The following is a 25,000-nucleotide window of genomic DNA, read 5'->3' as shown; positions in this document are numbered from 1 at the left end:
CAGACAGACAGACAGACAGACAGAGGTGTGTACCCACCCGGTCCTCTCCACAGACAGACAGACAGACAGACAGACAGACAGACAGACAGACAGACAGACAGACAGACAGACAGACAGACAGACAGACAGACAGACAGACAGACAGACAGACAGACAGACAGACAGACAGACAGACAGACAGACAGACAGACAGACAGACAGACAGACAGACAGACAGACAGACAGACAGACAGACAGACAGACAGACAGACAGACAGACAGACAGACAGACAGACAGACAGACAGACAGACAGACAGACAGACAGACAGACAGACAGACAGACAGACAGACAGACAGACAGACAGACAGACAGACAGACAGACAGACAGACAGACAGACAGACAGACAGACAGACAGACAGACAGACAGACAGACAGACAGACAGACAGACAGACAGACAGACAGACAGACAGACAGACAGACAGACAGACAGACAGACAGACAGACAGACAGACAGACAGACAGACAGACAGACAGACAGACAGACAGACAGACAGACAGACAGACAGACAGACCGACCGACCGACCGACAGACAGACAGACAGACAGACAGACAGACAGACAGACAGACAGACAGACAGACAGACAGACAGACAGACAGACAGACAGACAGACAGACAGACAGACAGACAGACAGACAGACAGACAGACAGACAGACAGACAGACAGACAGACAGACAGACAGACAGACAGACAGACAGACAGACAGACAGACAGACAGACAGACAGACAGACCGACAGACCGACCGACCGACCGACCGACCGACCGACCGACCGACCGACCGACCGACCGACCGACCGACCGACCGACCGACCGACCGACCGACCGACCGACCGACCGACCGACCGACCGAGATAGTCTGACAGACAGACAGACAGACAGAGGTGTGTACCCACCCGGTCCTCTCCGCAGACCCATGGGGGGGTGTGGAAGCTGATGACCGGGAGGAAGGCAGCGATCTCCAGCCAGCGGATGAACAACTCCTCATCACTGACCAGGTCCCCAGACAGAGAGCCACCTGGAGAGAGAGAGGGAGGGGGAGAGAGAGAGAGGGGGGGACAGAGAGAGAGGGGGGGACAGAGAGAGGGGGGGGGGACAGAGAGAGAGGGGGGGGGACAGAGAGAGAGATAGAGAGAGAGAGAGAGAGAGAGAGAGAGAGAGAGAGAGGGGGAGAGAGAGGGAGGGGGAGAGAGAGGGAGAGAGGGAGAGGGAGAGGGAGAGGGAGAGAGAGAGAGAGAGAGAGGGGGAGAGAGAGGGGGAGAGGGACAGAGAGATAGAGAGAGAGAGATAGAGAGAGAGAGATAGAGAGAGAGAGAGAGAGAGAGAGGGGGGGGGGGATTATAATGAGATTAGGGTTGAGTATAGGATGTGCTGTTGAACATGGAGTGAAGGAATAGTCTAGATCTGTGTATTAGTTTAATTAGCTGTGATAGATAGACAGACAGACAGACAGACAGACAGACAGACAGATCTTGAAGCCTCAGAACTTTACTCTTATACATGTATAATGAGATGAGAACAATAACCTTGAAACTTTGAAACATGAAACTTGACAGGGGAAAGTCTGTTCAAACTGTTATGCTGCTCCAGTGATGTCATCAAGAGGTCGGACAGAGACATGGAGGTCGAAACGTTGGGTGCGTTCGTAAATACGCTCTGAGAGTGCTAGAGCGCACCCGGGGTGCTCTCTGACCATTCGGAAATTAACTGATTTCAGTTGAAACCAGAGTGCTCTGAGCGCTCAGAGCTGATTTCCAGAGCGTATTTACGAACGCACCCGTTGTTTGTTCGTGTCACTGTCTTGATTAGATCATCGGAGCAGCATCATATTCCCCTTCTCTTTCAAGTTATCATCCCAATTTCTTTGCAAATAAAATCAAATCAAATCAAATCAAGTTTTATTTGTATAGCGCATTTCTCACAAGATGTGACTCAATGCGCTTCACATGATGACAGAGCAGCAAAGGTAAAAACCCTGTACACTGTGTAGCCAGGAAACGTTCCCTGCATATTATCAGGGTACACACTGTCCATACATTATTGAAATGTAAAGTTACCTTATACCTAATAAACTAGAATAGGAGGCAATAAGATAATGATTTCACACATTTTAGCGTCTATTCAGAGTGACATACAGTATATAAAGTCCCAGTAAATAACCTCCACTGGACAGTTTAGCAACCGGTCCTCAGCTGATGGATGAGCCGTCGGAGGCGTGAAATCAATAAAACCAAATGTAGCAGAATCGTCTGACGGTGATCTTCAGCCCATCGAACCCCCCCCACCCCTCCTGACAGATCTCTGTTTTCTCCACTTCAAAGTAAATACTACCACCTGCCCACCTGCCCGCCTGCCTGCTTGGCTGTTACAGGAATTTGGGATATTTCGGGAATACGGTTGCATTTCGACAAATTCCCCAGGATGTTTCACCTTTGGGAATAGGTTAGGCAGCGGTCCAGAATATGTAAGGTGGTCAGGTGAACGTTGCTTTAAATAGAACCTAACCTCTGCAGCTGCGGGAGCTGACTGTGACCCTGGAATCACTTCTGTTTGAAGTTGTTCTAATCCACCGTTGATATGAATGTATATCAGTGAATGGTGGGTAGTGGGTAGTAGGTAGAGGGTAGTGAGTAGTAGGTAGTGGGTAGTGAATAATGAGTAGTAGGTAGTGAATAATGAGTAGTAGGTAGTGAATAGTGAATAGTGAATAGTGGGTAGTGAATAGTGAATAGTGAATAGTGAGTAGTGGATAGTGGATAGTGAGTAGTGGATAGTGAATAGTGAATAGTGGGTAGTGAATAGTGAATAATGAATAGTGGGTAGTGGATAGTGGGTAGTGGGTAGAGGGTAGTGAGTAGTAGGTAGTGGGTAGTGAATAATGAGTAGTAGGTAGTGAATAATGAGTAGTAGGTAGTGAATAGTGAATAGTGGGTAGTGAATAGTGGGTAGTGGATAGTGGATAGTGGATAGTGGATAGTGGATAGTGGATAGTGTGTAGTGAATAGTGAATGGTGGGTAGTGGGTAGTGGGTAGTGGGTAGTAGGTAGAGGGTAGTGAGTAGTAGGTAGTGGGTAGTGAATAATGAGTAGTAGGTAGTGAATAATGAGTAGTAGGTAGTGAATAGTGGGTAGTGAATAGTGGGTAGTGGATAGTGGATAGTGGATAGTGAGTAGTGGATAGTGGATAGTGGATAGTGGATAGTGGATAGTGGATAGTGGATAGTGGATAGTGGGTAGTGGATAGTGGATAGTGGATAGTGGATAGTGGATAGTGGATAGTGGGTAGTGGATAGTGGATAGTGGATAGTGGATAGTGGATAGTGGATAGTGTGTAGTGGGTAGTGGATAGTGGATAGTGGGTAGTGGATAGTGGATAGTGGATAGTGGGTAGTGGGTAGTGAATAGTGGATAGTGGATAGTGGATAGTGGATAGTGGATAGTGGGTAGTGGGTAGTGACTAGTGGATAGTGGATAGTGGATAGTGGATAGTGGATAGTGGATAGTGGATAGTGGGTAGTGGATAGTGGATAGTGGATAGTGGGTAGTGGGTAGTGGGTAGTGGGTAGTGGGTAGTGGGTAGTGGATAGTGGGTAGTGACTAGTGGATAGTGGGTAGTGGGTAGTGGATAGTGGATAGTGGGTAGTGGGTAGTGGATAGTGGATAGTGGATAGTGGATAGTGGATAGTGGATAGTGGATAGTGGATAGTGGGTAGTGGGTAGTGAATAGTGGATAGTGGATAGTGGATAGTGGATAGTGGATAGTGGATAGTGGATAGTGGATAGTGGATAGTGGGTAGTGGATAGTGGATAGTGGATAGTGGGTAGTGGGTAGTGACTAGTGGATAGTGGGTAGTGGATAGTGGATAGTGGGTAGTGGGTAGTGGATAGTGGATAGTGGATAGTGGATAGTGGATAGTGGATAGTGGATAGTGGATAGTGGATAGTGGATAGTGGGTAGTGGGTAGTGAATAGTGGATAGTGGATAGTGGATAGTGGATAGTGGATAGTGGATAGTGGATAGTGGATAGTGGATAGTGGGTAGTGGATAGTGGGTAGTGGGTAGTGACTAGTGGATAGTGGGTAGTGGATAGTGGGTAGTGGATAGTGGATAGTGGATAGTGGGTAGTGGGTAGTGACTAGTGGATAGTGGGTAGTGGGTAGTGGGTAGTGGATAGTGATTCAGATTCAGATTCAGATAACGTTTATTGCCATTATGCATACACATATAGGAATTTGCTTCGACATTACAGTAAGTGCGTTTATACTTTTTTCACGTGACAAAAAACAGGACAAACACAGGACAGACAACAGTGCATTGGATAGTGCAATATAAAGTGCAGTGCAGAGTTTTTACAGTGATTCAGTCCTGGGCAGACTTGGGGGCGGGGGAAGCCAGAGTCATTTATCAGCCTGGCGGCTGAGGGATAGAAACTGAGCCTGTGGCGGGCCTTCAGTGCCTTAGGCAGCCGCAACCTTCTTCCAGAGGGAAGCAGGGTGAGGAGGCCGTGGCCGGGGTGGAAGGGGTCTGCCATGATCTTCCTTGCCCTCCTCAGAGCCCTGGTGTCATGCAGGGAGTTGAGGGAGGGCAAGGGACAGCCGATCACCCTCTCTGCTGAACGTAACACCCGCTGCAACTTGGCCTTGTCCTTGGTCGTTGCAGCAGGGAACCAGGTGATGATGGAGTGGGTGAGGATGGACTCTATGATGGCCGTGTAAAACTGGACCATCATGGACCTCGGCAGCCTGAGTTTCCTCAGCTGCCGGAGGAAGAACATCCTCTTCTGGGCCTTCTTCGTGAGGGCCTCGGTGTTCCGCTCCCACTTGAGGTCCCGGGAGATGGTCATGCCTAGAAAGCGGCATGACTCCACGGAGGCCACCGGGGTACCTCCCAGCGTGATGGGAGGGGGCAGGGCTGCTTTCCTACGGAAGTCCACCACCATCTCCACTGTTTTCAGAGCATTTAGCTCCAGATTGTTTAAACTGCACCAGCTCTGCAGCCGCTCGATCTCACCCCTGTAGGCAGATTCGTCCCCCCCGGAGATGAGGCCCACCAGGGTGGTGTCGTCTGCGAACTTCAGGAGCTTGACCGAGGGGTGGCGGGAGACACAGCTGTTGGTGTAAAGGGAGAATAGTGCTGGAGACAGGACGCAGCCCTGCGGGGCGCCCGTACTGGTGGACCTGGAGCTGGAAATGCTCTTCCCCAGCTTCACCCGCTGAGACCTGTCAGTCAGGAAGTCCGTGATCCACCTGCAGGTGGAGTCCGGCACCTGCAGCAGGGATAGCTGGTGCTCCAGGATGTGTGGGAGGATCGTGTTGAAGGCCGAGCTGAAGTCCACGAACAGGATCCTGGCATAGTTGCCTGCAGTGTCTAGGTGTTCTAGTACGTAGTGCAGAGCCATGTTCACGGCGTCCTCCGTGGATCTATTGGCTCTGTACGCGAACTGCAGGGGGTCCAGCACAGGGTCCGTGATGAGCTTCAGGTAGGCCAGGATAAGGCGCTCCAGGACCTTCATGACGACAGAGGTCAGAGCGACGGGTCTGTAGTCGTTGAGGCCTGTGACCTTGGCCTTCTTGGGGACGGGGATGATGGTTGATGCCTTGAAGCACGCTGGGACGTGACACAGCTCCAGCGAGGCGTTGAAGATGTGGGTAAACACCGGGGCCAGCTGGTCGGCGCAGTGCTTCAGGACAGAGGGAGAGACGGAATCCGGACCAGCTGCCTTCCGGGGATTCTGCCTCTTAAACAGTCTGTTTACCTCTCGCACTGTGACAGAGAGAGGGGGTGGGGAAAGGGGGGTGGGGGTGGGTGGGGCGGGTGAGGAGGGGGGAGGGAGGGGGGAGGGGGGAGGGTGGGGGTAGCAGGAGGAACATTGGCCCCCCTGGGGGACGGGGGTGGTGGTTGTAGCCGGGGGGGGTGGAGGGAGAGGGCGGGGGTGGGCGGGAACCTCTCTTTCTCAAACCTACAGTAGAACTCGTTCAGCTCGTTAGCGAGAGGGAGGTTGTCGGACATCAGCGGGGACTTGGGTTTGTAGTTGGTGATGGTCTTTAGGCCTTTCCAGACGGAGGCGGAATCCCCCTCAGAGAGCTGTTGCTGCAGCTTCTCCGAAAAGCGATGCTTCGCCTCCTTCACCGCTTTGGCGAACCTGTACTTGGCCTGCTTGACCCGGACCACGTCCCCACTGCGCCTAGCCACCTCCTTCTCTGACCTCAGACGCCTGAGTTGGGATGAGAACCAGGGCTTGTCGTTGTTGAAGGACTTTCTGGAGCGGAGGGGGACACACACCTCCTCGCCAAAGCTGATAAATGATGTAACAGTGTCTGTGTATACATCCAGATTGTTACCAGCCTCTGGCCCCGCCCACTCCACCAAGTCCTGGTCACAGCCTGCACTCTCCAACCAGGCGCAGAGTCGCTCACATGCCTCACTGGACCACACCCTGAAGCGCCGTACCACAGGTTTAGAGAGTTTTAACCTCTGCCTGTAGCGAGGGATCAGGTGTATGAGGATGTGGTCACTGTAGCCCAGTGCAGCACGGGGGACAGAATGGTAGGCTTGACGAGCTGTACAGTAGCAATGGATAGTGAATAGTGGATAGTGGATAGTGGATAGTGGATAGTGGGTAGTGGATAGTGGGTAGTGGGTAGTGGGTAGTGGATAGTGGATAGTGGATAGTGGGTAGTGGGTAGTGGATAGTGGGTAGTGGATAGTGGGTAGTGGGTAGTGCTTGTCCATAGGCTGCTGTGGTATTACCTACTGCGTCGGGAATGAGGAAGTTGTACCCCAGTAGACTGTGGTGCAGCAGAGAGGGAATGAGAGCCTTCAGCCCAGAGGAGCTCCAGTCTGACTGCAGGGGGGTCATACGCACAAACAGGGGCTCGTGGCTCGACCTGGGGGACAGGAGGACACACACACACACACACACACACACACAAATATCCTTCTATCACAGTTCTGTTATGCTACAGTATCTAAAGCAGCCATCCTCAGTTCTGTCTGTCTGTCTATCTATCTATATGTCTACCTATCTATCTATCTATCTGTCTACCTATCTATATATCTGTCTACCTATCTATCACACCTAATTAAACTAATCAACAGATCTTGATTAGCTGAATCAGGTGAGGTGGTCAACTGAGGTGGGACAAGGACCTGCAGTACAGTGGCTCTCCAGGACCAGGAGAGAGATTCACTGGTCTGGGGTGACAGTGACATCATCCAGAAGAAGAAGATTAGGTGAATTGGAGAAACATGATGTAGCTACCCTGAACATGTCTGAGAGAGAGAGATAGATAGATAGATAGATAGATAGATAGATAGATAGATAGATAGATAGATAGATAGATAGATAGATAGATAGATAGATAGATAGATAGATAGATAGATAGATAGATAGATAGATAGATAGATAGATAGATAGATAGATAGATAGATAGATAGATAGATAGATAGATAGATAGATAGATAGATAGATAGATAGATAGATAGATAGATAGATAGATAGATAGATAGATAGATAGATAGATAGATAGATAGATAGATAGATAGATAGATAGATAGATAGATAGATAGATAGATAGATAGATAGATAGATAGATAGATAGATAGATAGATAGATAGATAGATAGATAGATAGATAGATAGATAGATAGATAGATAGATAGATAGATAGATAGATAGATAGATAGATAGATAGATAGATAGATAGATAGATAGATAGATAGATAGATAGATAGATAGATAGATAGATAGATAGATAGATAGATAGATAGATAGATAGATAGATAGATAGATAGATAGATAGATAGATAGATAGATAGATAGATAGATAGATAGATAGATAGATAGATAGATAGATAGATAGATAGATAGATAGATAGATAGATAGATAGATAGATAGATAGATAGATAGATAGATAGATAGATAGATAGATAGATAGATAGATAGATAGATAGATAGATAGATAGATAGATAGATAGATAGATAGATAGATAGATAGATAGATAGATAGATAGATAGATAGATAGATAGATAGATAGATAGATAGATAGATAGATAGATAGATAGATAGATAGATAGATAGATAGATAGATAGATAGATAGATAGATAGATAGATAGATAGATAGATAGATAGATAGATAGATAGATAGATAGATAGATAGATAGATAGATAGATAGATAGATAGATAGATAGATAGATAGATAGATAGATAGATAGATAGATAGATAGATAGATAGATAGATAGATAGATAGATAGATAGATAGATAGATAGATAGATAGATAGATAGATAGATAGATAGATAGATAGATAGATAGATAGATAGATAGATAGATAGATAGATAGATAGATAGATAGATAGATAGATAGATAGATAGATAGATAGATAGATAGATAGATAGATAGATAGATAGATAGATAGATAGATAGATAGATAGATAGATAGATAGATAGATAGATAGATAGATAGATAGATAGATAGATAGATAGATAGATAGATAGATAGATAGATAGATAGATAGATAGATAGATAGATAGATAGATAGATAGATAGATAGATAGATAGATAGATAGATAGATAGATAGATAGATAGATAGATAGATAGATAGATAGATAGATAGATAGATAGATAGATAGATAGATAGATAGATAGATAGATAGATAGATAGATAGATAGATAGATAGATAGATAGATAGATAGATAGATAGATAGATAGATAGATAGATAGATAGATAGATAGATAGATAGATAGATAGATAGATAGATAGATAGATAGATAGATAGATAGATAGATAGATAGATAGATAGATAGATAGATAGATAGATAGATAGATAGATAGATAGATAGATAGATAGATAGATAGATAGATAGATAGATAGATAGATAGATAGATAGATAGATAGATAGATAGATAGATAGATAGATAGATAGATAGATAGATAGATAGATAGATAGATAGATAGATAGATAGATAGATAGATAGATAGATAGATAGATAGATAGATAGATAGATAGATAGATAGATAGATAGATAGATAGATAGATAGATAGATAGATAGATAGATAGATAGATAGATAGATAGATAGATAGATAGATAGATAGATAGATAGATAGATAGATAGATAGATAGATAGATAGATAGATAGATAGATAGATAGATAGATAGATAGATAGATAGATAGATAGATAGATAGATAGATAGATAGATAGATAGATAGATAGATAGATAGATAGATAGATAGATAGATAGATAGATAGATAGATAGATAGATAGATAGATAGATAGATAGATAGATAGATAGATAGATAGATAGATAGATAGATAGATAGATAGATAGATAGATAGATAGATAGATAGATAGATAGATAGATAGATAGATAGATAGATAGATAGATAGATAGATAGATAGATAGATAGATAGATAGATAGATAGATAGATAGATAGATAGATAGATAGATAGATAGATAGATAGATAGATAGATAGATAGATAGATAGATAGATAGATAGATAGATAGATAGATAGATAGATAGATAGATAGATAGATAGATAGATAGATAGATAGATAGATAGATAGATAGATAGATAGATAGATAGATAGATAGATAGATAGATAGATAGATAGATAGATAGATAGATAGATAGATAGATAGATAGATAGATAGATAGATAGATAGATAGATAGATAGATAGATAGATAGATAGATAGATAGATAGATAGATAGATAGATAGATAGATAGATAGATAGATAGATAGATAGATAGATAGATAGATAGATAGATAGATAGATAGATAGATAGATAGATAGATAGATAGATAGATAGATAGATAGATAGATAGATAGATAGATAGATAGATAGATAGATAGATAGATAGATAGATAGATAGATAGATAGATAGATAGATAGATAGATAGATAGATAGATAGATAGATAGATAGATAGATAGATAGATAGATAGATAGATAGATAGATAGATAGATAGATAGATAGATAGATAGATAGATAGATAGATAGATAGATAGATAGATAGATAGATAGATAGATAGATAGATAGATAGATAGATAGATAGATAGATAGATAGATAGATAGATAGATAGATAGATAGATAGATAGATAGATAGATAGATAGATAGATAGATAGATAGATAGATAGATAGATAGATAGATAGATAGATAGATAGATAGATAGATAGATAGATAGATAGATAGATAGATAGATAGATAGATAGATAGATAGATAGATAGATAGATAGATAGATAGATAGATAGATAGATAGATAGATAGATAGATAGATAGATAGATAGATAGATAGATAGATAGATAGATAGATAGATAGATAGATAGATAGATAGATAGATAGATAGATAGATAGATAGATAGATAGATAGATAGATAGATAGATAGATAGATAGATAGATAGATAGATAGATAGATAGATAGATAGATAGATAGATAGATAGATAGATAGATAGATAGATAGATAGATAGATAGATAGATAGATAGATAGATAGATAGATAGATAGATAGATAGATAGATAGATAGATAGATAGATAGATAGATAGATAGATAGATAGATAGATAGATAGATAGATAGATAGATAGATAGATAGATAGATAGATAGATAGATAGATAGATAGATAGATAGATAGATAGATAGATAGATAGATAGATAGATAGATAGATAGATAGATAGATAGATAGATAGATAGATAGATAGATAGATAGATAGATAGATAGATAGATAGATAGATAGATAGATAGATAGATAGATAGATAGATAGATAGATAGATAGATAGATAGATAGATAGATAGATAGATAGATAGATAGATAGATAGATAGATAGATAGATAGATAGATAGATAGATAGATAGATAGATAGATAGATAGATAGATAGATAGATAGATAGATAGATAGATAGATAGATAGATAGATAGATAGATAGATAGATAGATAGATAGATAGATAGATAGATAGATAGATAGATAGATAGATAGATAGATAGATAGATAGATAGATAGATAGATAGATAGATAGATAGATAGATAGATAGATAGATAGATAGATAGATAGATAGATAGATAGATAGATAGATAGATAGATAGATAGATAGATAGATAGATAGATAGATAGATAGATAGATAGATAGATAGATAGATAGATAGATAGATAGATAGATAGATAGATAGATAGATAGATAGATAGATAGATAGATAGATAGATAGATAGATAGATAGATAGATAGATAGATAGATAGATAGATAGATAGATAGATAGATAGATAGATAGATAGATAGATAGATAGATAGATAGATAGATAGATAGATAGATAGATAGATAGATAGATAGATAGATAGATAGATAGATAGATAGATAGATAGATAGATAGATAGATAGATAGATAGATAGATAGATAGATAGATAGATAGATAGATAGATAGATAGATAGATAGATAGATAGATAGATAGATAGATAGATAGATAGATAGATAGATAGATAGATAGATAGATAGATAGATAGATAGATAGATAGATAGATAGATAGATAGATAGATAGATAGATAGATAGATAGATAGATAGATAGATAGATAGATAGATAGATAGATAGATAGATAGATAGATAGATAGATAGATAGATAGATAGATAGATAGATAGATAGATAGATAGATAGATAGATAGATAGATAGATAGATAGATAGATAGATAGATAGATAGATAGATAGATAGATAGATAGATAGATAGATAGATAGATAGATAGATAGATAGATAGATAGATAGATAGATAGATAGATAGATAGATAGATAGATAGATAGATAGATAGATAGATAGATAGATAGATAGATAGATAGATAGATAGATAGATAGATAGATAGATAGATAGATAGATAGATAGATAGATAGATAGATAGATAGATAGATAGATAGATAGATAGATAGATAGATAGATAGATAGATAGATAGATAGATAGATAGATAGATAGATAGATAGATAGATAGATAGATAGATAGATAGATAGATAGATAGATAGATAGATAGATAGATAGATAGATAGATAGATAGATAGATAGATAGATAGATAGATAGATAGATAGATAGATAGATAGATAGATAGATAGATAGATAGATAGATAGATAGATAGATAGATAGATAGATAGATAGATAGATAGATAGATAGATAGATAGATAGATAGATAGATAGATAGATAGATAGATAGATAGATAGATAGATAGATAGATAGATAGATAGATAGATAGATAGATAGATAGATAGATAGATAGATAGATAGATAGATAGATAGATAGATAGATAGATAGATAGATAGATAGATAGATAGATAGATAGATAGGAAAATAGATAGATAGATAGATAGGAAAATAGATAGATAGATAGATAGATAGATAGGAAAATAGATAAATAGATAGATAGATAGATAGATAGATAGATAGATAGGGACACTCTGCTCCCTCACCTTGTCCCTGCGGTCATGATGGCTGAGTCCCCTATCCTGGTGGCCAGGTCTGCCAGCAGGCCAATGTACTGGTCTCCACTGAGGGCCGGGGGGGGTCTCAGGGCCTGCTCCTCAAACAGGTTCCCCTCTGCCCCCTCCAGGAGCACGTACTCCATACCCAGGTGGGACTGCAGGGAGCTCACCCTGTCCAGGAACCACCCCACCGCCCCGGGGTTAGTGACGTTCAGCTTCACACAGAACCTCCCTCGCCACTGGGTCAACACAGGGATCTGGGAGGGAGAGAGGGAGGGAGGGAGGGAGGGAGAGGGAGAGAGGGAGGGAGGAAGTAGAGGGGAAGGGAGGGAGAATGAGAGAGTTGAATGGGGAAGATTGGCCTCTATATCCATCGGTCGGTGAACACCAGCACCACCACCACCACCACCACTGTAGGCCCAACATGAAACCCCTCACTAAAGTGCCACCCTTCCCCAGGAACAGTGAGGGTCGGCTAGGGCAGCGTGCTCACCAGGTGTCCCTGTGGGGCTGCGGGGAGGCTGAGCCAGTAGGCCTCGGTCCCCTCCAGGAGGGACAGGTGGAACTGTGTGGTGTCCACGCTCAGGAAAGGGGACAGGGTGATGGAAATGTTTAGAAGCTTGACGAACGGGAGGTCCCTGGTCTGTCTCTTAGACGTCCCCCGCTTCCTGCTGTTGAGGTAGTTGTGGTCCTGTAGGGGGGGGGGGCAGAGGGACGTTAGAGAGCCTCAATGATTGGTTGAGGTAGAAACACAGGGTGAGGTTAGAGATCTGAATAGTATATCGCTCCCTAACCAATTTCTAAACTGATCCTCTCTTTCATCACCCTTGTTTCCCTCTCTGTCTTTCCCTCTCTGTCTTTCCCTCTCTGTCTTTGCCAGACTCTCTCTCTCTCTCTCTCTCTCTCTCTCTCTCTCTCTCTCTCTCTCTCTCTCTCTCTCTCTCTCTCTCTCTCTCTCTTTCTCTCTCCCATCCCTCTCCCTTTCTCTAACCTCCTCAGTGTGTTCTCATGGTGATGGACAGAGCAAGGCAAGGCAAGGCAAGTTTATTTGTATAGCACAATTTCATACAACAGGGGCAATTCAAAGTGCTTTACATACATTATAACATACATTATAACATACATTATTTAAAAAGACAATGAATAAAAGCAAATAAGTAAATAGATAAAACATTCAATAAGACAATATGGATAAAAGACATTGATAGAAGTGTTTAATCATAACTGCTGCAAAACATGAACGTTTTGAGCTTAGATTTAAATATATATATATATATAATATGTGTAAGGTTTGGGCCTGTTTGATTTCTTCAGGGAGTTTGTTCCAAGAGCATGCAGCAGCCTGACTGAAAGCTGCTGCACCGTGTTTTGTTTTCACTCCTGGAATGATTAGCTGCATTTAGAATAACAGTATGTTATAACCCTTTCTTTCTCTCTGTGTCTTTGCCAGTCTCTCTTTCACCCCCTCTCCCCCTCTCTCTCCCTCTCAGCCCCTCACTCCCCCCTGCCCCTCTTTCTCTCTCTCCCCCTTTCCCTTCCAGGGGCAGAGACAGAGGGGCGTTAGAGAGCCTCAATGATTGGCTGAGGTACAAACACAGGGTGAGGTTATACATGTGAATATTCATTCATGTAAAATAAATAAGGAACACTAGTATTTTGTCAACAATAATAACTGTTAAACTATAAATAACCAAAGATGTCATCAAATGCATGTTTGTAATACCGTCAAACCTCACCTTGTTGAAATCAAAAGAAAAGATATGGCCGACAAAAGGGAAATGCTTGCATCCTGAAGGCAGTAGTGTCAATGTATTTTTGATCGCCATGACTACACAGCCCTGAACACGTGCAATCAAGATAAAGTCTATGATCAAATAAAAACTAATGTTCACACACAAGGCCGGGCCGCGCTAGTCGTACGTGTCAATAACAGAGTAAGCCAATGGTTTCTCTACGGAGGTCATCCATTAGATACAAACAAGAGAGATGACAAAGTTATTTCTGTGTGGGGCGCTTGGTGGCGTAGCACACTAGGCTGCCAACCATGTAATCGCAGGGTTCCCGGTTCGATTCCGGTCGCGCACATATCCTGCATGTCATCAATTCTCTTTCTCTCACCAATCCTTCCTGTCAGTCTCTACTGTCTCTATCCCAATAAAAAAGAAAAATATGAGTGGGACTGACCCACTTAGAAAAAAATACTTTTTTCGTTTTTCATAGATGTGTTTTATTTTTTAAGATGTTTTTAGGGCATTTCTGCTTTATTGAGACAGACCGTAGTGATTGACAGGAAGGAGGGATGGCATGCAGGAGGGGTCGATGGCCGGAATCAAACCAGGGAGACCTGCGATGACGTGGCATGCGCCTTAGTGAGCTGTACCACCCCGGCGTCCCGGGTTTTGAAGCCATCTGACAGGCCGTGCTATACGCGCCATCGCCTGTTTAGCCAATCAGAAACGCTCTAGGAGCGGTCACAGCTCTGTTTGTTCACTTAGGAATTCCAGGGATCAAATCAGATGGTGACTTCAAAGGTAGATATTATCTGAAGGACCATAGTGTGGTCGGGGCCTAAGAAAACGTGTAACTATGACAACATGACCTCTGTCAGGGGCGTTCAACGTCAGGCTTAATCCCATGGTGAAAACAGATTTCTGCGGGAAAACCTCTTATATAACACTGATTTAACCCAATAACTCACGTGAATGGAGGCAAGCAGAGTACATGTGATGTGGAAGATATGGAATTAATAAGAAAAAATTATAATAATAAAGTTTGACTATTTATTCTTTACTGTTTGAGAATGTGAGAACCCAATGACCTCTTTGTCTTCTGTCTATCCCAAACACTGAGAAGCCAGTACCAGACACACACACACACACACACACACACACACACACACACACACACACACTACCACACACACTACCACACACACACACACACACACACTACCACACACACTCGCACCAGAGACAATGAGATGAGGTAGCCAGAGCCTCTCTGTTTTATAGATTTATGATCAGATTGTGTTTTGGTTGGCCAACTATGCATAATGCAGGGTTTCAGTAATAAAGACCTGGCAATCCTATTTATAACCAACGTCCCTCCGCGCCAAGTAGTTGTTCCAACTCCATGAGTCTGTTGTACAACGCTAATATGGAAACTAGAAAAGAAAACTCATAGCGTGACTGATAATTTATGAAACGTCGTAAAAATAGAGCGAGAGGGAAGCATAGTTTGTGCAGCGATTCATTGTTGCTGTTCACACTTAAGCCTGGTACACACATAACAATTTTCTAAATCTTAACAGATTTTTTATCTGAGAGAGATAAATGAGACACATGAAGATTAAAAAATCATGGATTGAACAGTTTTAATAGTATTGTGTGTGGTGATATTCCCAATATCCCAATATTCCTAATATTCCCTGCATCGACGCATCCACCCTGGGCCGGCTACAAATGGTCCAACATGCAGCTGCAAGGCTGCTGACTAGGTCCAGAAAGTCATGTCATATCACTCCCATCTTAGCATCCCTATACTGGCTCCCCATGAAATATAGAATTCATTTCAAGGTTCTGGTCATCACCTACAGAGCCCTCCATGGTCAGGCACCTGCCTACATCTGTGACCTACTGCGTCCTTACAGCCCCAGTAGGTCTCTCAGGTCCTCTGACCAGGGTGTGTTGGTTGTCCCCCGTGCCAGATTGAAAGCCATGGTTTGGAATGCTCTATCTCTTCCCTTGGATCTTAGATCAGCGGTCTCGTTCGAGGCTTTTAAAAAACTACTAAATCTACTAAATCTTACTTACCACATACATAAAGATCTGTCCTACGACAGTCTAGAGTCTCGTCCCCCAAGCCAGAAAGCTCGCGTGATCAGGGTAGTAGTACCCTGACTGACCTGTACGAGGCAGCCATGTGCGACATGGCAAATAAAGTGCCGAAGAACAAAAAGAAGAAGTCGCGTCAGTCAGCTCGCATCTTGATTGGCTACATTCCATTCCACGTCACAATTGGACTCGGGAGTTGTACATTTTTACCACAGACAAGAAAACCTTTGATCGTAAATATTGAACACGTTTAATATTTACGATCGTCGGCCCCGACCATTTTCCGAGCAGATTGTCGGGAGAAATGGACTTTTAACACACCTTACACCACAGGATAATTTAGTAGGATAATCTTTAATTATCAGATAATCAGACGTTTGCTGTCCTTGGTCGGAAGGGGGGAAATCGGGCCAACATTTGCCAGATTATCTTTATGTGTGTACCAGGCTTAAGACAAACTTTGACAATCGCGCCTGAGTTTCCATATTTTCTTTTAAAGTAATTTTTACTGAGTCGGGCAGTCCCACTCATATTTTTCCTTTTTATTGCAATAGAGACAGTAGAGATTTGACAGGAAGGATGGGTGACAGAGAGAGAAGGGATGATGGATACCAGGATATGTCTGTGGCCGGAATCGAACCGGGAACCCTGTGCTTACATGGTTGGTACTTGGTGCGTTACGCCACCATGTGACCTGAGTTTCCATAGTTTCATACGTCACTGTATGCTTGGGTTATTCTGCAAGTAATTAGCAACGTGAGCTGAGTGACGCCTACTGTGTGAATACCTACTGTATGATTTACCTAGACTACACAAAATAAATCAGGATAAAGGACTATATTGTTCCAACGTTTAACAATATGCTCCTTTGGAGAGGGAGTATATCGCTCCCTCTCCAATTTCTGAACTGATCCTCTCTTTCATCACCCTTGTTTCCCTCTCTGTCTTTGCCAGACTCTCTCTCTCTCTCTCTCCCTCTCTCCCTCTCTCTCTCTCTCTCTCTCTCTCTCTCTCTCTCTCTCTCTCTCTCTCTCTCTCTCTCTCTCTCTCTCTCTCCCCCATCTCTCTCCCTTTCTCTAACCTCCTCAGGGTGTTCTCATGGTGATGGACAGAGCATTTAGAATAACAGTATAACCCTTTCTTTCTCTCTGTGTCTTTGCCAGTCTCTCTTTCTCTCCTTCTCAGTCCCCCTGCCCCTCACCCCCCCACCCCCCCACCCCACCCCCTCGCCCCCTTTCCCTTCCCTCCTAAGATAGCTCTACTCTGGGCTGTGGGAACATGGAAAGCTAAGCTACCCTCCTCAGGGTTCTGATGGAACATAACATGGCTGCTGCCTGTGAGGATGGAAAGCTAAGTTAACCTCCTCAGTGTTTTCTCATGGTGGGCTGCCTGTGAGGATGGAAAGCTAAGCTAACCTGAGTGTTTTCTCATGGTGGGCTGCCTGTGAGGATGGAAAGCTAGGCTAACCTGAGTGTTTTCTCATGGTGGGTGAAGGAACATAACATGTCTGCTGCCTGTGAGGATGGAAAGCTTAGCTAACCTCCTCTCTGTGTTCCCATGGTGATGGACAGAGCATTCAGAATAACAGTATGTGAGCTGGCGGCCCCCCTCTAGTGCAGCATGGCCAATGGCAGCATTAGCCTGGTGTCAAGTTCACCTGAACCAGTTACTCTTGGCTTGTTGCCTCCCTCCCAGGCCTGTCTCTCAACCCCTCCCCCCCTGGACCCCCAGGACCCCCCCAGGCCTGGTATCCGACCCTCACTGCTTCTCCTCTCTCTAAACCAGGTTTGTCTATTATGGGATATCAACGGGTATTGACTTTAATACATTTGATCATAATCAAATAACAATATGAGTAATAATACTGTATTACATTTTAATGTGCTTTTCATTATACAAGAATCATCTCAAAGTGCATGATTTTAATAATCGAGCTGTGTTATTTACATGGTTTTTTTATGCATATGTTTTTAACATTGAAAGAAGTCAGTTTCGTAAACCTTATGTTAACCTCATTGCGAAAAGCTGCTAATCTCTCCTCACGATCTCCTGATCTTGTCTGGGGTGTAATCTGTAATCTGTAATCTGTAATCTGTAATCTCAATCATGTCTAGGAAAGGCAGTTAATGAAACAGCGTTGTTGTGTAGCATTCATTCAAGTGCCATTACAAGACATAATCCACCCACTCAGAATATATAAATACACGCTATACAACATCAAATGGTGTTTATACTGGTTAAAGCCTGGTTAAATGGTGTTTATACTGGTTAAAGCCTGGTTAAATGGTGTTTATACTGGTTAAAGGATACGTTCTGTTGAAATGTTTAAAGAGCGGCCCTCTCACTCTCTAGGTTCACACAAGCATGGCGAAGTCCTCACAAATCAAACCCCCCTCGTACCTCCAAAGCCTTTCATGTCCCCCATCTCTCACCAGCACTGAGCCCTGAGTCTGTCTTCACCAACCTCACACACACACACACACACACACACATGGACCCACATACACACACACAATATGCAAAGAGAGAGGAGAGAGAGAGGAGAGAAAGGAGAGAGTGATGAGATAGGAAAGATAGGAGAGAGAAAGGAGAGAGTGAGGAGAGGAGAGAGAGAGAACAGACGGAGGGAGCGACCGGACCTACCATGTCGGAGAGGAGGGCGGTGGAATGTAGGTTGAGGCTGATGACCCCCTCCCCCAGCTGGTGTCTCCTCAGACGGTTGGAGAAGGTCCTCAGCTCCCTCTCCACCTTCGGCCCTGAGTCCACCACGGCCAGCAGCTTCCAGAACGGCAGCCTGGTGGACAACAAGTCTGGATCAACTCTGGATCAACTCTCACTTCAGATACACAGATAGATAGGTAGATAGACAGTCAGACAGACAGACAGACAGACAGTCAGTCAGACAGACAGTCAGTCAGTCAGTCAGATAGATAGGTTGGATGGATGGGTAGACAGACTGACAGACAGACAGACAGTCAGACAGACAGACAGATAGTCAGACAGACAGACAGACAGACAGACAGTCAGACAATCAGACAGTCAGACAGTCAGACAGACAGACAGTCAGTCAGACAGTCAGACAGTCAGACAGTCAAACAGACAGTCAGACAGATAGACAGTCGGACAGACAGACAGTCAGACAGACAGACAGACAGTCAGACAGACAGACAGACAGACAGTCAGACAGACAGTCAGACAGACAGACAGTCAGACAGACAGTCAGACAGTCAGACAGATAGACAGACAGTCAGACAGTCAGACAGGCAGTCAGACAGACAGACAGACAGTCAGACAGACAGACAAACAGTCAGACAGACAGACAGTCAGTCAGACAGTCAGACAGTCAGACAGTCAAACAGACAGACAGACAGACAGTCAGACAGATAGACAGTCAGACAGACAGACAGTCAGACAGACAGACAGACAAAGAGACAGTCAGACAGACAGTCAGACAGACAGACAGACAGACATACATACATACAGACAGACAGTCAGTCAGACAGTCAGACAGTCAAACAGACAGACAGTCAGACAGATAGACAGTCAGAAAGACAGTCAGACAGACAGACAGTCAGACAGACAGTCAGACAGACAGACAGTCAGTCAGACAGTCAGACAGTCAAACAGACAGACAGACAGACAGTCAGACAGATAGACAGTCAGACAGACAGACAGTCAGACAGACAGACAGTCAGACAGACAAAGAGACAGTCAGACAGACAGACAGTCAGACAGACAGACATACATACAGACAGTCAGTCAGACAGTCAGACAGATAGACAGTCAGACAGACAGTCAGACAGACAGACAGTCAGACAGACAGACAGTCAGACAGACAGTCAGACAGACAGTCAGACAGACAGACAGTCAGACAGACAGTCAGACAGACAGACAGTCAGACAGTCAGACAGACAGTCAGACAGACAGACAGACAGACAGTCAGACAGACAGACAGTCAGACAGACAGATAGACAGACAGACAGTCAGACAGACAGTCAGACAGACAGACAGACAGTCAGACAGACAGACAGTCAGACAGACAGACAGTCAGACAGTCAGACAGACAGACAGTCAGACAGACAGACAGTCAGACAGTCAGACAGACAGTCAGACAGTCAGACAGACAGACAGACACACAGACAGACAGACAGACAGACAGACAGACAGTCAGACAGACAGACAGATGTGTCTACCTCCCCTGGGTGAGGAGGTGATGGAGGACGTATGATGGAAGTGTCACCCAGCAGTACTGAACGAAAACACAGTCAAACAACAGCCTCGTCCTCCCCCATCCTCTCCCATCCTCCCCCGTCCTCCCCCGTCCTCCCCCGTCCTCCCCCGTCCTCACCGTAAGGTGTCCATGTTGGGCAGCTCCCTGCGCTGCTGCGACAGCTGCCGCGCTGCCTCCTGGTGGACGGCCCGGGCGTTGCGGCCCACACACACGGTGTACTGCAGCGGCAGGCGCTCCAGGCTGGAGGCGGACTGGAGACAGAACTGCTGCCTGCTCTCCATGCTCACCTGCAGGGGCACGGCAGGGGACACCAGCACCGCAACACCTGGGGAGGGGGGGGAGATAGATGAGGGTGAGGGGGTAGGGGGTAGATAGATGGGGGTGAGGGTGGTCAGGGTGGGGGTAGATTGATGGAGGTGAGGGTGGTGAGGGTTGGGGGGGTAGAGAGATGGGGGTGAGGGTGGTCAGAGTGGGGGGGTAGAGAGATGGGGGTGAGGGTGGTGAGGGTGGGGGGGTAGGTAGATGGGGGTGAGGGTGGTGAGGGTGGGGGGGGTAGGTAGATGGGGGTGAGGGTGGTGAGGGTGGGGGGGGTAGGTAGATGGGGCAGAGGGTGGTGAGGGTGGGGGGGTAGAGAGATGGGACGGAGGGCGGTCAGAGTGGGGGGGTAGATGGGGTGAGGGTGGTCAGGGTAGGGGTGGGGGTAGATTGATGGTGGTGAGGTTGGTGAGGGTTGGGGGGGTAGGTAGATGGGGGTGAGGGTGGTCAGGGTGGGGGGGAGATGTAGACATGACATATCATTCCAGTGACATAATAGACACACTGCTCTCATAATAGAGTCATAATAATAATAATAATAATAATAATAATAATAATAATAATAATAATAATAATAGTCATAAACTCATAAACCCATAGCATAACACTAGAGAGCATAATCGCACACACAACCACACCTCACAATCACAATACAACTCACGCTGTCGCGCTGAATTGCTGGCTTTTCACTAGTGTAGCTGGTTAACACTGTGTTTGAGAAAACAGGTAATATTATGTGTCGACAAGTAAGAGGTCAGAGGTCGTGAGTTCAAGACTTGGTTGGAGCCACATGGATTGCTGGGGGGGGGGGGGTTCTGTTCACCTGGGGCTACTGTTTACAACACACTGACGTCTGATTATACAACAGTTAGTTCCGACCAAGTAATTTGATTGGACAAGAGGCATTCCATGAGTTACGATATACAGTATAACGGCAGAGTCACTACCCATCTTCCGTCGTAGACTGAAGACCCATCTCTTCAGGTTACATCTTAACTGCTCCTCCTGAGACATCTTCTGACCCTCACCACTACGTCTCCTAAAGACACCCGCTTTCCCCTCTACTGTGTCCCTAAGAACTTCTATTGCCCCCCTTGTACTGTTTCTCAGTTTCTCCAGTAATAATAAATAATAATAATAAAAAAAAAAAATAATAATAATAATAAGTTTAGTAGAAGGCGATAATAGGGAGAAGGTTTTTCCTTCTATCAGTGGCCCCGGGCCCGAGCTAGAGTACTCTTCCTGCAACGAATGGTGGACTGCTGATTCACATGCTTAGTATTCAAATGTATTGATTGTAAGTCGCTTTGGAATAAGGCGTCTGCTAAATGCCAAAAATGTAAATGTAAAGTATAACAGCACTGGGACTTTTAACTATATGTAACTATCACTCCACTGCACAGATGTTCTACTAAATGACCGTTGATTAGACTACATGTTTGTGTTCACGTTACTAGGCAACCGTCCATTTGAAGTTCAGTTGCGGAACTAATTTTTGTTTATTTTTATGATTAAATAAACAAACAAATCATACTCTGTTGTCGCTTATTACTGTTAACTAATAAATCGCGCTGTAGAACTGTTGTATAAAAGCAATATCACACTCGAGGTCGTGCTGTTATACTGAATATCAGCACGGCTGTGATTCGGTCGTAGGTACGAGGCCGCAGGACGGTTGCAGGGGGGTGGGGGAGGGGGGAGGGGGAGGGAGGAGATTCCATTACTGTGACATAGTGTGAGAGTGTTAGAGAGAGAGAGAGAGAGAGAGAGAGAGAGAGAGAGAGAGAGAAGAGAGAGAGAGAGAGAGAGAGAGACAGAGAGACTGAGAGAGTGAGAGAGAGAGAGGGAGAGAGATGGAGGAGGAGGGAGGGGTCGGAGAGGAGAAGTTGCGTAGGGAGAGAGAGAGAGAGAGAGGGGGGGGGGGATGGAGGAGGAGGAGGGGGAGTGGGAGAGGAGAAGTTGTGAGGGAGAGAGAGAAAGAGAAAGAGAGAGAAAGAGAGAGAGAGAGAGAGAGAGAGAGAGAGAGAGAGAGAGAGAGAGGAGAGAGAGAGAGAGAGAGAGAGAGGGGGGGGGGGGGGATGGAGGAGGAGGAGGAGGGGTGGGAGAGGAGAAGTTGAGGTGGGAGAGAGGGAGAAGAGAGGCAGCTCCATATCAGTGCACTCTGAGGAGTGGTAGAAGTATCCGTGGGATGCGATTGGTTGGGGAAGGCATACCCAGTGAGTGTGGGTATATGTATGTACCAGGGGGAGGCTGGTGGAAGTAGAAATCGGAGGACGGGCTCTTTGTAATGTATGGAACGGAATATGTTTGATACCAAGCCCGTAAAAACGGAGCCCTTAAAAAACCCTTAAAACGGGACCAAAGTCTCTCTCTCTCTCTCTCTCTCTCTCTCTCTCTCTCTCTCTCTCTCTCCTTCCTTCTCTCTCCCTCTCCCTCTCTCATGGGTCTCCTGTTTGTATTTATGGGTTGTCCCTGTGCCCATGTGAAATCATGAGATTATGTGAAGCAGATAATTGTGTCCACAGATGTAGCTGCCCTGCTAGGAATGCCTCCTACCTCTCAGGTTACTCCCTCCAACCCCCACCCTCACCCTCTCTATCCTCTCTCACCCCTTCTCGCCCTTCCTCTCACCCTTCCTCACCCCCACCGACTCCCCCAACTCTCAGCCTCACCCCTCCTCACCCTCTCTACACTCCTCTTCACCCTCTCGCACCCTCTCTCACCACTCCTCACCCTCTCTCACCCTTCCTTACCCCTCCTCACCCCAACACCCCCAACACCCACTCAACCCCCAGCGTCTCCCCACTCTCACCATTCTCACCCCTCCCCCATCCTGTCCTTACCCCCACCGCTCCCCCAACCCTCAGCCTCAACCCTCCTCAACACCCTCTCTCACCCCTCATCACCCCCACCTCCCTCAAACCCTAGCCTCACCTCCACCCAACCCCCCCAACCCCCAGCCTCTCCCCCACCCTCACCCCTCCTCACCTTCACCTCTTCTCACCCTCTCTCACCCCTCCTTACCCGCCCCCCTCCGCTCCACCCCCCCCCACCGCTCTCAGCTCAGATCTATGAAATCCACATTTCCCCTCCCCACCCAGCCAGCCAGCCAGACAGACAGACAGACAGACCCTATCAGACAGATAGACAGATGAATCTCATACCCTTGACTTGAGGGACACTGATTTGGGATCAGCTGACCGGTTGTCCCCAATGAATAGTTCAGGTTAGGATTTAGTGGAGGGTAAACTGATCCTGGATCTGTCTGAAGGGAACTTTCCCCTCGGGCCCGGAGAGTAGCGGACACTGAGAACCCTGAGAGCTTGGCTCTGACGAGGCTCTCTCGCATTTCAATGGTTCTACTGTGTTCAGGTTGGCCAAGACCTGACCCGTTCTGCTCAGGAGACACAGGCTCTATTGAAACACACACAACAGAACCTGATTACAGACGGAGAAAGATGACCCGTTATGTACTGCACTGTACCGCACGGGCATGTTGCCCGGACACAGATTAAGACACAGATTAAGACACAGATTAAGCCTAATCCTAGATTACTACTGTACAAAGCATCTTCAATGGAGATGTTTTCCACTGGGAAGTGTGATTTACTGTAGAGGACTAAAGGCTTAATCCATGTCGCCCCTGGATACCGTCCCCCCCCCTCCACCCCCCCACCCTCCCCTCCTCCCTCCCCCCCCCCCCCCCCCCCCCCCCCCCCCCCCCCCCCCCCCGCCTATAAGATCTGCTTGGGCAATGGATGGCAGTGAGATAATTACCATGTGTTTGCAATGGGATAATGTCAAAGAGATACTGGTGACATCTCCGCCGCCTTTCCCAAGGTATTAAGTCACCATCGAACTGTTCATTACAAAGTATACAAGGGGGCAGCGAGGGGGGTGTGGCTTCCAGCTTGACGCCGACCTCTCGGAGGGTTGTCCGTAACCTTTGGGGCGGCGTAAACGCTCAGTCGCTAACAAACGTTAGGGGTGCATCTTGGGAATCGCTAACCCCCACGCTGTCACATCCTCCGCCATTGGAGAGAAACACAAAAAGACACGTTGTGGTACGAAGGAAAAAAC

The 25,000-nt window shown here is 44.6% G+C and overlaps 1 protein-coding gene across 1 annotated transcript in view; it reads right to left on the bottom strand.

Annotated features, from left to right (window-relative positions):
* The window catches only part of LOC308170152 (SITS-binding protein), a gene marked incomplete at both ends in the record, with an annotated part of 48,555 nt that overhangs the window by 4,389 nt on the left and 19,166 nt on the right, over positions 1-25,000 (bottom strand). The window contains 6 exons of the mRNA XM_080544908.1: positions 938-1,059; positions 6,792-6,928; positions 12,530-12,798; positions 13,035-13,232; positions 19,018-19,168; positions 20,723-20,930. Of these exons, the coding sequence (XP_080401034.1) occupies positions 938-1,059; positions 6,792-6,928; positions 12,530-12,798; positions 13,035-13,232; positions 19,018-19,168; positions 20,723-20,930 (1,085 nt within the window). The remainder of the gene's footprint in view (positions 1-937; positions 1,060-6,791; positions 6,929-12,529; positions 12,799-13,034; positions 13,233-19,017; positions 19,169-20,722; positions 20,931-25,000) is intronic.

The sequence above is a fragment of the Nansenia antarctica genome (assembly GCF_963989245.1).
Source record: "Nansenia antarctica genome assembly, chromosome: 14".
Taxonomy (NCBI): domain Eukaryota; kingdom Metazoa; phylum Chordata; class Actinopteri; order Argentiniformes; family Microstomatidae; genus Nansenia; species Nansenia antarctica.
This window is presented reverse-complemented; position numbering and strand designations above follow the sequence as displayed.